This window comes from Ammospiza caudacuta, chromosome 6 (genome assembly GCF_027887145.1).
Source record: "Ammospiza caudacuta isolate bAmmCau1 chromosome 6, bAmmCau1.pri, whole genome shotgun sequence".
Taxonomy (NCBI): Eukaryota; Metazoa; Chordata; class Aves; order Passeriformes; family Passerellidae; genus Ammospiza; species Ammospiza caudacuta.
This window is the reverse complement of record NC_080598.1, coordinates 41,085,381-41,098,924: the sequence shown is the minus strand read 5'-3', so window position 1 is coordinate 41,098,924 and position 13,544 is coordinate 41,085,381. Positions and strand designations below refer to the sequence as shown.

Genomic DNA, 13,544 nt, shown 5'->3' with positions numbered 1-13,544 from the left:
TGAATAGATTTCTCTTTAAATGAATACAGTTGCACAAAGCCTTAGCATCAATATCTTCATTTTGCATTTCCAACCATGATCTTTTCTTTTATGATTTCTTGTTAAATTTCTTAATAAAAGTAATTTCAGATGTTCCTTTTATCTCTCCAGATGAATTAAATTTCAGGGCTCTGGAATTGTAAGTTAGACTGTGAAATTTAATTGGTAGACCTACAGCATTATAACGCAACCCTGGTTCTGCAACCTTGGCACGTCTAGTCCCCATTGCCAGGCAGAGAATAAAATTGGCGGTGCTTGACCGGTTGCACAGCATCTGTTCTCCCTGGCATTGTTGGAGGAGTGAGAGGAGTAAAACTAGTGGGTAACAACCAGTCTGGCTCTCTGTCAAGACCAAGGGTCAATTAGTACAAGCTAGCAGCAGAACAGAATGCCAATGGGTCAGCATCTTTTAGCAGAGTAAAAGGGCTATCATAGTACCTTTCTTGAAGGAATGGAAATGAGCAGGGCAGAAGTTACATGGAATTCAGGGAAGTTCTACAAAAACAGGGTAGGAATTGTGAAACTCTTTCCTTAGGCCACAGGCAAAGCTGCAAGTGCTGAAATGACAGAATTCTTAAGACAGGGTGCTTTAATGGATGTGATTGACTTACCCTGTTATGCCTCCATTGTTCAAGGTCAGATCCATCTCAAGTTTTGTGAATACTTAGCCACAGCATAATCTGTTAGAGGTAGTTGTGATTGGAAGGTTCTAGTAAGCTTACACAGATACAGTGGTCTACCCATTATTTATTTGATTGATTTTTACCCCATTATTCATATTTCTCCAAACATATGTTAAAATCTTTGCATAGATTGATCTTTTTTTGCTAATATTTTTAAATTTCTAATGAAAAAGCCTTCCCTGCCTGATGTCTAGTCTTAGCTTTTGTTTAAAAAGTAGAAATATAAAGTATTTTTCATTTGCCATTTTACTGAAAGGACATAAAATGCACACTTTTAAAAAAATACTTGGTACATAGTGCATCTGGATTAACACAATTTGTGTTTTGTGAGGAATATTTTAGAGATGGGCTCTCTGTTACTGCATGTCTGTATAGCTGAAGTTAACAATTAGAAAGGAATGAGACTTGCTTAAACTAAGGTAAAATACAGGAAATTAAGCTAAGAGGGACACTCTTAGGCTCCCTCTAAACATAATGAAAGAAAAATGTTTTTAGAGAGTGATTCATCCCATTGAATTTGAGATAATTCAGTCTGTACAGGTCATCATTCTTTACACATCTAAAATTATAAGGAGAGTTAAATTCCCCCTTCAGTCATTGTTTTTTACTTCTACTACATAACCATAGTTGCTTAAAACTATTCAGCCAAAGTTGAATGAAAAAGTTAATAGCACATCTTAAAGAATCCTTCATTCATGCTACAGATACAAATTAGTAGTGATGGACCTTCAGCCTTTCCACAAAAGAGGTAATTTCAGGACTGAGAAAAATAAATAGTATAACATTTCTTGTAAATTACCCAAATGATCATGTACATATTTAAATTACATTGCCCTAGCCAGAGGCAGTACCATTGTGAAGAAAGCAGCAATGTGTTCTCTCAGGAAGACAGGTCAACAAAGCAGTGAGCTGGCTGCCTTAATGTGTAAAGATATGGCTTAGTTTGTAGAATTTGTGGTAAAGCTGTGATGGCTTGCATTATTACATATTTTCATTTGCCCTCCAGAAACAAAGAGCATGATTTAGATACTCATTTTAAGGTTTTAATATATTGAATGTTCAGTTATTCCTGATTGAAGAGATGTGCTTCTAGGAATAAATTAAGTTGCAAAATTAATTTTAAATTTTCATATTTTCAAAATGCATTACTAGGCTTGGGATTTTTTCCTTTTTTATTCCTGGGAAAACCATCATCAAAATCAGGTTTTCTGTGTGGCAAAAATGTTTCAAGATTACTTTATTTTATTTCAACATAACAGGTTGCATCTTACAGTCTACTTTTCAGTATACTTCTCTTGATACTTCTAATTAAAGCTTTCTGTGTCATTTTTAGATCAGCAGCATTGTATTCTGAGAGAAGACTTAGATGTAGTGTTTGAGTTTTATAAAAGAAACAATGACAGATCTATGATTTTAATTCAAGTGCAAAGTTTCCAGGGCAAGGCTGTATTAGGACTGAGAATGGATCTTTCAAATTTAAATTAATTGTTCCCCTCTTTGTCTCACTGTGTCACCTTTCCTTTCCCATATGTCCTTTAGGCTCCTAAGACACACACACAGGCACAAAACAACCAAGGTCAGTTTGAGATCTTCAGGGTTTGGCACACAACAGTAACAGTAATAACATATGCTAGAAGGTCCTTATTTCTTCAGGTTTCTCAGCAGAACTTAAGAGGAGGCATTTAACCTTTATAGAGTGGGACTTCGGGTATCTGGAAAGCCTGTGTGTCTCTGCTCCTGGGAACCTGAGCAGAGTATTACCTTATTTATCTCTGCAGTGGCAAGTGCTAAATACTTGGTATAAATATCCTGATAAAGATGGGCCACCCTCTGCATTGTCCAGGTGCTAGTCAATAATGTGCTGGTAAATGATTCTCCAAGCACCCAGCTTATTTTCTCTTTGTTTTTTATAAAATCTGCTTCCAGTTCCTTCTTATGTTTCAGCAGATGGCACTATAACTTAATTTCCTTGTATGCTGCCAGTATCTGGACACATAATTCAGCATCACTGAATGTTTTTATATTTGTAAATTTTAAACCTCAAGAACGCTATACATGATAAAAATATCTCTAATTTACTTGTATTATTTCTCAAGGCATTAATTTATTAAAATACTTGAGTAAATATGAGTTTTAGAATTGTATAAATGTTATATTGATTTTGCCAGCTATTAACTGGATGAAACGTTTCCCTATTTGCAGTTCAGATGGAGTGCTTCCTAAAGAAAGGGAATAGCCAGAATCCCAGACATCTCCTACATGCTGTACCCAAACCTTTTCAGGGGAAAAAAAAAGGCAAATACATACTACCTGTTTATTTTTGCAGATGCTGAATGCATCCATCTTCAGAATCTGACGATCTGTAATGTCAGTACCTATGACAAATTTGCCTTTATTTTTCCAGTTAAATCAATTAAGACTTCTGAAACTGAGAAATTTGTTTATTAAACATTAGGTTTTGCAGCTTATGAATATCCAACATAAAGGGAGATGAATTCATTATATTTTACTTCTATCCCAAGAGGTTCCATATTCTCAGTAAATACTGAATGAAAAAGTAACATCATTCAGAACATTCTGGTTTGATGGATTTTGGTGAGAAAGAAGATGGGAAGCATTAGCAGCAGTTTTCAATGTTCAATGTAATTCAAAATACATTATATAATCCTAAAGAGTACAGATTTTTAATCTTCCCTTTGTAAATCCCAAATTCAGGGCATCCATGCCCAGTTACAAGAGAAGGGATACAGAAAACAAGTATTTTGCCATTTTGATCTTGTTCCCTCTTCCACCAGTTTTATTCTGCAGTGTAATATTTTTGTGTATGGGTTCTTCAGTGGGTCCCCTGAACCAGTTGATGGTTCTCTGCCTGAAAGAGTCACTTGGTCCAGCTCATGTATTTACATAGAGTATTGACTTGATAAGAATAATTTAGTAACAATATAGTACTGTGTTAGCAGGGTGTGATATAAACATTAAAAACACCTTTTTTAAAATTTAGATGACATAACATGCAAGTGGAAGGGCATGCAGCAAAGAAGGAGGTAGCAAAAACCATGTTGAAATACCAGTGCATGTCATAGGATGAATTTCACATAAGATGGGCACAATTAACTTTTCTTTCTTCCTCCCAAGATTTTCTAACCTGAAGCTTCTTAAAATGCAGTTGTGGCATGGGATTTAATTTTTAAAAATTTTGATAATGTTAGATCATATTCAATATAAACAGCCTGGTCTTTGATTTTGTACTTAAAATTATCCAGTGCTATTCTCAAGCTGACCTACAGCTATATGCTCCCCAGGGAAATTAAGATGGATTAGACCTTTTGTGCATCTATCTTCCTTTCTATTTCTCAGTGTAATGATGTGTATAAATATAAAAATACACTGCAGTTGGAATGGACATCTTGCAGCACAGTTATGATCTCTACTTCAACAGCAATTCAAGATTTATTTTCACTAGATAAGAAATCACGTATTTTAGAAGAACAGTGCTAAAGCTATGGCAAAGGAAGTATAATCTGTAGACACAGACATGGCTGTAGAATAATGGAGATGCTTCTTTAACTGTTTTAGGATTTTTCATGCTGTTTATATACAAGAGCAATGGTGACCAACATACATATTTTTCTGTTACTGAGCTGCGTGCGTCCTCAGCTTGCAGGGCTCATTCTCTCAGGAAGAGACCAAAAGAAACACATAAATCTCAGTGTTGTTTTTTGAACTCCTCTTTTAAAACCTGTGCTCTTTCTCTTGCAGTGAAAACTCACATGCAACAAGGGTTAATTTCTGTGGCTGCTCGTACTGTGATAACACATCTAGTCAACCACTTGGGCCACTATCCTATGAGTGGAGGTCCTGCCATGCTGACCAGTCAAGTGTGTGAAAACAATGACAATCCATACAGTGAAAGTCCCGAGCTTTCTCCTGAGCTTTTTGAGAACCCAAATCTTCAATTCTTTGTGTTAAACAATACTTCCCTGGTGTCTTGCATACAAATCCAAGCAGAAGACGACATGCCTGGGGGAGGACTGTCTGCTGGACTTGCATCAGCTAATTCAAATGTTAGAATTATAGTGCGTGATCTGTCTGGCAAATATTCATGGGATTCGGCCATTTTGTATGGACCTTCATCTTTATGTGGATCTTCACAACAAACATCTTTTGCACTTTCATTATCTCAGCAAGATAAACCAGAAGATGCTCTTTCATCTTTTGAACATGTGGAGGATGTATCTGCAAGAGATGGAATTACGCTCCAAGTTAAAAGGAAATTTAGAGACACTGTACCAACATGGGATACAATTAGGGATGAAGAAGATGCTCTTGATGAGCTGCTGCAGTATTTAGGTGTTACAAGCCCTGAATGCTTACAGAGAACTGGTGTTTCACTCAACATCCCTGCTCCTCAACCTGTCTGCATCTCAGAAAAGCAGGAGAACGATGTCATCAATGCAATTCTGAAACAGCACACAGAAGAGAGAGAGTTCGTTGAAAAGCATTTCAATGATGTAAATATGAGGGCTATGGAGCAGGACGAGCCAATCTCACAAAAGCCACAGTCAGCATTTTACTACTGTAGATTACTTCTCAGTATACTAGGAATGAATTCATGGGATAAAAGGTAAAACTACTCATATTTTAAGAACTTTTTTTAAGGAACTGTGCTCTTCTTACCTTCATAATAGAGTTTGTTAAGCCAAAAATATTACAGGCCAGCTAACAAAAGAGAGGGGATGTGCATCTAAGACCTAAATGGCAGCTTTCTTCTGCTTTTCAGCCTGTCATTTAGAGAGACAGAAAGGAGGTATCTGTTGTGTTTATTGTGATTCATAGTCTTTCCTTAGAAAGTGTTGTAAGTCAAATTGAAGGAATCTTGTATTCTCTTTGCTTCCCATTTATGTTGCTGCAAAAATCAGCTGCAAAAATTACCTTTCAATGTCAGAATAATACTCAGAAAGTGTCATATTTTCAGCTATTGTGTCACTGGACAGTGTCCTGCTGCTTTGTCTGCTAAAAGCATGCTTGCATGCAGCCTCAAAGCCTTGCATGTGTATTAGCTAATGAGAAAGATGTGTCCCCTACTATTTATTTCAACACTGGCTGTGCTTGAGTACTGTTTGAATATTGTTTAGAACAGGAGAGAACCATGTTCAATTACAGAAGTAATGTCTCTTAACATTATTATTTTTGTGTGGGTGTGGTTAAGTGCATGTCTGCATATACATGGGGGTATGTACAAATATTACAAATATTAGCGTCCTAGAATTTATGGGTCTTTCTGAAATCTTCTTCTGCCAGTGCTTTCAAATTCCATATTAGAATCATTGATATAATTTCCTACTATGAAGGGAAATGGATATTCAGTAAAACAAAAATAATCTGTGTCACTGAGGTATCACTGGAATCAGACAAAACATTGGTATTACAACCCTTCTTATTTGGGTCTTTAATTCCTCAAGGCAGTCTGGTTTTGAACAGGACTGCTCTTAATTCCACACTGTTTTGTGGGAAACATATTAAGCACAGTTGAAAAGACATGAAAACTGCCTTTCTTTCTCTAACATATTGGTTTCGTTTTTTGTTTAAATTGTTGCAGCTGGCTGGGTGATTACTGAGCTAAATTCTGCTCTGCAGTTCAGGGTAGCAAAAGTTCTGTGTTGAATGCACCCACTCCTTACAACAGTAGACTAATGGGAGTGTCTTTTGTCAGTAAACATGTATTTTATGGTTCTTCTGTAGAGAAGAAATGGGTCACACAGTCAGATCCAAGGGGTTGACAGAAGAAAGTAGAAAGAAATAAAGGTTATACTCAGGGTTGTAATGAATGTAGATTTGCTGGAGTAAGAAAAATTGCTTGTATATTTTTTTAAGATGTCTTGATTTTCATATGTTAAGAAAGGACTGTTGAAAAGGCAGAAGCATTTATTGACTGTTCCTGAGTTGACCTGGATATGTTGTTGTACCATTGTTGTACTGTTCTGTATCCATCAGTGAAGAGGTAATAAAAGAGTTACAAATTTCTCTATTTAGAAGGAGCTTTCATCTCCTGAAGAAAAATGAGAAGTTACTTCGAGAACTCAGAAATTTGGACTCAAGACAATGGTAAATTCTTTTAATGACTGCCTACTTACTTGTTCTAAGTGTGCTTTTACTCAAATGGCTCTAATTGCATAGATGTGAGAGTTGAGCTAATTTTTTTAATAGATTTTTAAATTATTAATGTATTTTGCATAGTACTGTAGTTTTTTTCTGTTATACTGAAGTTGCATCAATTTTATTTGTAGGGTCAAATTCTGCACATAAAATATCATGAGATAAACAAATTTCAAAACACCTTATAATTATAAGCATTTGTGTATGCATAACATTTAAATCTTTTAAAACTTTGATATATCAAAGCCTTCTCATTTAAAGTTTTGATTGATTGTTTAGCTGTTTCAAATGGTCCCAGTATTTGAAGACACAGAGTTTTAGTTAGAATTGTAGCACAGAATTGAAAACTGACATTTTTGTAGAAGTTGAGACAAAACCTAGTGGAAGTTGTAGAAGTGTGAGAAACCATCTCCATTTGTTCCAATGTCTAACAATAACCTGTCAACAGAAGACAGTTAAATGATTATGATCTTTAAAAAATATGTAAAAATGCTTCATTCAGTTGGACAAGCTGCATTTTCGCAATGTTCAGAGGGTGCTGTTGTTCATGGGCAGTGCAGTGCGAATAATGCCCACATTACAGGTTTTGCCCATGTCAAAAACCCACCTATTCAATTAGTAGTTGGTACAGGCAGCACCACCCTGCATCTTAGAAGTGATGGAAGGGGTAAATGCTGCTCATGTATAGCAAAACTTCAGGCTCTAGAGAAGATGACACTAGAAAGGACAGAATGAAGAAATGGAAATATAGGAAATATCCAAAAAGAAGCCATATAATTCTATTGTATTTCCACTATGCATTTTTTATGCTTTAAAAGCCATGCTCTGTGTGTATTGTTTGCATATGTTCATTTCATATTGGTTAAGGCACTGTCATGCATTGACCATTCTGTTTTACAGCCGAGAGACACACAAGATTGCAGTGTTTTATGTTGCTGAGGGACAGGAAGATAAACACTCCATTCTTACGAATACTGGGGGAAGTCAAGCCTATGAGGATTTTGTAGCTGGTCTTGGCTGGGAGGTATTTATTCAATGTTTTTATTCTAGGTGTTTTTACAAAGACAATTACCAATATCTTGATATATTACAAGACTTTGGCTCTTCAGCATTTCTCACAAGTGCTGAAATACACCAGCTTAAAAATGGGATTTAGAGAAGAATTCCTGGTTTAGTTTCATTAGCATTACTAGCCATTAAAATTCAAGCTCTCAGCAACTGAAGAGAGTCTGTGCAGGCAAAGATAATTCTTTAAGGTGCAGTCCTGTACTTGGTTTCATGGACTGATTAGGAGGCATCTTGATTTCCCTGTAAGCTTGTAAAGTGTTAAGTCCATTGAAGTTTGAGTTTTGCTCAAATTGGGAACTTCAAAAAGTACAGACAAGCAGCTTCTCACATACTCTCTTCTTCCTGCCTTCCACTGCAGGCATGTGTCAGTTCACACACTCCACTCTACTTCTCTTCCAGCACTCAGAAATATTGTGATATACCCCATCATCTATGTGGGCCTGCGGCTCTTAGTCACTTGCTCAATACTGTCATAAGGATTTCCTTTTTTCCATCTTTCTTTCAGATGCACAGGATTAATTGCCACTGTTAAGTTCCATTTGGCACTGTTGCACAGAATTCAGGAATGGCTTTGGTCCTGGTTGGCTGTATAGGAAGCTGCAGGTTTTTTGCTCCTCTTGCAACTTGTGCTCATCAGGAGTGTCCACATGAGTGTCAATCTTATTTGTCCTTTGTATGTCTTTACTCCTTAGGTATAAAAGGACACTACCAGATTAACTGTGTGGATAATGACTCTGACTTTCCCACAGGAACAGAGGAAGACAGCTACAAGTCTGCTGACTTTCATGAACATAGATGTTTATTTCCCACATTCAGGAGGAAAAAAAACAACACAAGTGCCATAAAATATCCTTCTTTAGTGGTTTAATTCTCTTAGGCAGTATTAGCTAGTTTAAAGAGTTGCTAGTTTGGATTAATAGTCCATAATGAGACAACTAATATTTTAACATTAAATTCTGCATCCTTTAGTATCAAGAAAACAAACATATCCCATGCAGGCAGAGATTAAATGTATTCACATCTGAAAAACAACATTTTGTAGTCACTGTTTTAAAGGCAGCACATTTAACATGCTTAGTTATTTCAGTGTCAGACTATTTCCCATTGATCTAAGACTTAAAAGCTTATTCACAAATTATCAGTTAGTTTCCTGTGATTTTTTTTTAATATTCACAGAATAAAAAATTCTTTAAAAAAATGTATGGAAGGTAATAAATTCCCTGGCTGCTACACAGAGTTTTTCCAGAGCTCAGGTCAAAGTTGATGTTGTATCAGAGAATTTTAAAAAATTGAGAAAGCACATGTAAGTGACTACTCTCAAATGGTCAGGGAATAATGCAGTAAATATTAGTTACACAATCTTTCCTTTCTTCTAACCTCATCTTTCCAGTAGCTTTTGTGGTGACTGTGGAATATAGAATACTGGTACACTGTAGTTGATTTCCAGTCTAGTCAGCAAGTCTGAGCTCTTTTAGAAACCAAGTGTAACTATACTTTTGGGAAAAGGATCTTCACTTCTAAAGTTCTGTTAAAAGTGCATTTAAAAGTAAAAGAGTGTATTTATGACCTGATAAATTTTTTGGGGGTAAAGTTTCCTGGTCTTTGTTTCTAGGTAAATCTCACAAACCATTGTGGCTTTATGGGAGGACTGCAAAAAAACAAAAGCACTGGATTGACCACTCCATATTTTGCTACCTCAACAGTGGAAGTCATGTTCCATGTGTCAACAAGAATGCCTTCTGATTCAGATGACTCTTTAACAAAAAAGGTAGGTGTTTCTGAATAAAGTGTTCTCTTTATAATAAACCTAGAGAAATTAGAGTCAAATAAAATCCAAAAACGTTTTTAAAAAATCCAACAAAACAACAAAACACCATAAAATATCATAACATCTTTACCTGCTAAGTTGGTATATTTTCTGCCAATTTCTAATTTTTCCATACTGGTGATTTTTCTGATCATTGGAATTGTTGGCAAGAGCATATGATAAGTGCAGGAAAGTAATGGTGCAGAAGAAAAAATATTACATCTGAATGATCTTAGTACTTTTGAAACCTTAGATGCCAATTAAGAAATGTGTGGTGAGTGCTTTCTGAGATGACTTTTTATTCACGTAAGGGTCATGTGCAGGGTATTAACATAATTTTCCCTTTAAAAAAAAAGTTAAAAATATGAAAACATTGTTTATTTTATCTAAGGTGTATTGTCCTGGGGGAGGCACAGGTTCTCAACAGCGATATGATCTCTTATAGCTGCATCAAGAAAAAAAATGCTTTTCTGTATTGGTATTTTTTTTCTTTAGAATTTAATAAATTCCGCATTAGTGATAATAAGTTACAGTCTCGAACATGTGTCCTACTATAAATGAACAATTAGCTATCCTCAGACTGTCCCCCCATCCTGCACACATACATCTTCAGATGTGCTAATCCATTCACTAGACACGTTAATGAGCACTGGTTGAAGTGTAATATTGGAGGAACTGAAGCTGGTTGACCTCAGCATGGACTTTAATACTTGTAATTAAATTAGATGGGAGACAGTTAGTAAAGAGAGAAATAGCCATGCCTCTGGCAAGCTTCAATTGTTAATGACTTCTTTTTCTTTGTGTTCAACTTGAAGAAAAAATATTATTGTTCTTATTATAGACTAACTATGAAATCTAACTTCTCACTGTTCCATCTCAGGTTGGTTTGGTGGGATTTTTTAATTAAAAATGCTTTTGCTTGTGTGCCTATTATGCTGCATCCTTTCTGTTCTTTATTTCCTGAAGTAGAGTCAGGGTAATACTAAGGTTGTTAAATGATTTATAGAAGTGATTAATAGCAAAAATAACTCATTTTAAAATTGCTACTGTTGCTACTGTTTTAGTATAGAACAATGTGGGGGGAGTCTGTTTAAGTTGACTGGCTTCTTTATTTTTTAAACATAAACCTGGTTTTATAAAACACAGCTTGTAATTAACCTTACAATGTTTGTTTATAATCTGTTTGAATTAGATCATTACAAAGTGGTGAAAAGGGGGAAGATGGGTCAAAAATAGTTAATAATGAAGATTAATTAATAGTGAATAATTTGAAAATGCTGTGGACTTCAGCTGAACACAGAAGCAAGATCTCATGTCTGTTTCCAGGAGCATGTCATGAAGGAGTTCAAAGAATGACCAACAAAGGCATTGGCAAAAGCAGGTGTAATATTCAAGTAAAAGTATGACACTGTTCATTGGCAAGGTTCAGTCTACTGCTGATGGATTCTTAAAGCTCACAGAGAAAAGTCAGACTAAAATATAAAATCAATCAATCAGTCTAAAATCAACGAAGTGTGGTCTGTGAGGAGGCAGGGATGAAAAAAGGGTAAGGATGGGAAAGGGTAAGGATAAAAAGCAATGAGGAAGATCCTCCCAGTGAGTCACAAGGTTCAGAGTGGATCCCCTTGCCAAACTCAGCCCCAGACTTGAGCAACAGTTTAGGCTTAAAGCTTTTTCCAGCATGTAAACTTAACAGCACTTAACATCAATAGCTTAATTTAAACAATTTAACAAAAGGTTCTATAGAATTTACTATAGCCCAAGAGAGCTCACCTGTAGGCCTAACTTACTTAGACATATAAAATACTTAATCTGAGGGCAACATTCATAGTACAGTTGTTGTGGCACATTTACACTTGCATGCACACATATCTAAAGGAGTATGTATGAGGTATATGCCTTGTAAAAAATTCTCCTTGAGTTCAGTGAACCACTCATGTCAGATGCGTTTGCATCTTCTCATCAAGTGAAGGGGTTGGTCCTTGAGCAGCAGGAGTATCAGCCCAGGCTCCATTGGTGGCATTTGGCAGCAATCCTTGAGAGTTTGCTGCCTCTGCAGGGTGTCCCACTCGGAGATTGCTGGCTGCAGCCGGCAGAGCTCAAATGGTCTCACTTCCAACCCTGTTTGTAGGGCTGCAAGAGTTGAATTTAGTCACAGGAATTTTCCATTCTATCCACAGTTGGGGTTGGTAACTTTCTTTGACAGTTTAATTACAACTTTGATTACCAGTTCTACTGGACTGTTATTCGTGCAAGAAAAAGAACCTTCCAAGGTTGTTCATTAAAAAAGAGGATCTCATTAGATAGCACAAGCTCCTGGGACCAGGCAGTGTTTCTGACACACCAAAGAGGAGCTTAGCCCATGTGCTGTTTGTCAAGGCCAATGCCTAACAAGCTTTTCTAAGGCCAAGGGGGCAGAGAGGGATACACCACCCCAGAGCACCCTCCATCTACATAGAGCTGTTCTTGCCAGGCAAGGTTCAGGGCTGGTCCAGCCTTCCTGTGACTCAGCTTGTGAAAATTGTGTCAACTGGGCTTCTTCACAATTCCACCTTGCTCCAAACCTGTTTCTCTCCTGCTTTACCAACAGTCTCACTCATCAGTGATTTGGAATATTTGAAGTCTGTATGGATATTTAGAGTATATCAATAGATTGAGATTGTATTCGTGGCTCAGATACTGTTGACTGTTAAATCAAGCTGCTTTATTTCTCTGTGGGTTTCTTTCCTGTTCTTCCTCAGTGTGTTGATTTTATTCTTTTTCAGCATATTTTCCCAAGAACAGAGGCTTGTGAGCCTCCATCTCTGTTTCTTCTCCCTTCCCTAACAGTTTTTGGCCCATTCCAATCAAATCTAATAATGTTTAAAAGCTGTTCATTTTGTGTATGTTTAATGATGATATTATAACTAAAGCAGATAGAGTAGTAAGACTTTTAGTGCTCCCACTTAGCAAGTAAAGACTTTGTGGGAAGTATTAGATATCAGGGACCCAGCAGCAAAGAGAGATGTTAAGAAATTCATCCTAAACTTGAAAGAAACATCAGCTGAAGTTTACATCTTGGGATAAATCAGCAAGTGCTACCAAGAGACATGAGTAGGAAAACAGTCTTAATTCATTTACTATTTCTGCAACTATTTATGGTGCTTGGACTGAACATATCAGCAAAAGGATTGTGAAATCAGCTCACACACACTATCAAAATTATTTGAGAGCCATGTGAGTGCTAACATGATCTGTTTGTGACCTTCAGAGAAACTTGGGATTTGAGCTTCTCTACAGGTCTTTCATGGGATTTTTGTCTGTTTTATTCAATGGGAGAAAAACAAGCAAACTTGCAGTAGTTGTCTTCAAATGGCTGCTCATTTTTATATTGTAAATGTGCCTAGAGGTACATGATAGGTTCATCTTATAAATGGAAACTAAATTAAATTAAAACAAAACTTCTTCCTGCCAGTTGAGCCACTGTAAAATCAAGATTCTGCTGTTTCAGGGGCTAAGCCATTTTAAAAACGATTTTCCATCAGTCTTAGAGAGTAGTAAATTAAACTTTTAAGTGTCTTGATACCTCTGAAGCATTTGTTTCTGAGTATATGAACAAGAGCAAAAAAAGACATGAATTCAAGAACCAATAAAAAACTTCTGATTGTGTAATGGAACTTAAGATTGAAATTCATACATAAAATAACGATTTAATTTGCAAATACAAAATTAAAAGTCTAATGCTGATAATGCAATCCATTCTGGTTTTGTTACAATTAAAGGTTAGAGTAAAAAGTATTTACAATAACCTT

At 36.2% G+C, this 13,544-nt stretch overlaps 1 protein-coding gene across 3 annotated transcripts in view; it reads left to right on the top strand.

The window, feature by feature from the left end:
- Positions 1-13,544, top strand: part of RALGAPA1 (Ral GTPase activating protein catalytic subunit alpha 1) — a 129,697-nt gene that overhangs the window by 74,411 nt on the left and 41,742 nt on the right. For all 3 annotated transcript variants that reach the window (XM_058807876.1, XM_058807875.1, XM_058807874.1), the window contains 4 exons: positions 4,482-5,346; positions 6,756-6,827; positions 7,779-7,902; positions 9,559-9,714. In XM_058807876.1, coding sequence (XP_058663859.1) covers positions 4,482-5,346; positions 6,756-6,827; positions 7,779-7,902; positions 9,559-9,714 — 1,217 coding nt within the window. The remainder of the gene's footprint in view (positions 1-4,481; positions 5,347-6,755; positions 6,828-7,778; positions 7,903-9,558; positions 9,715-13,544) is intronic.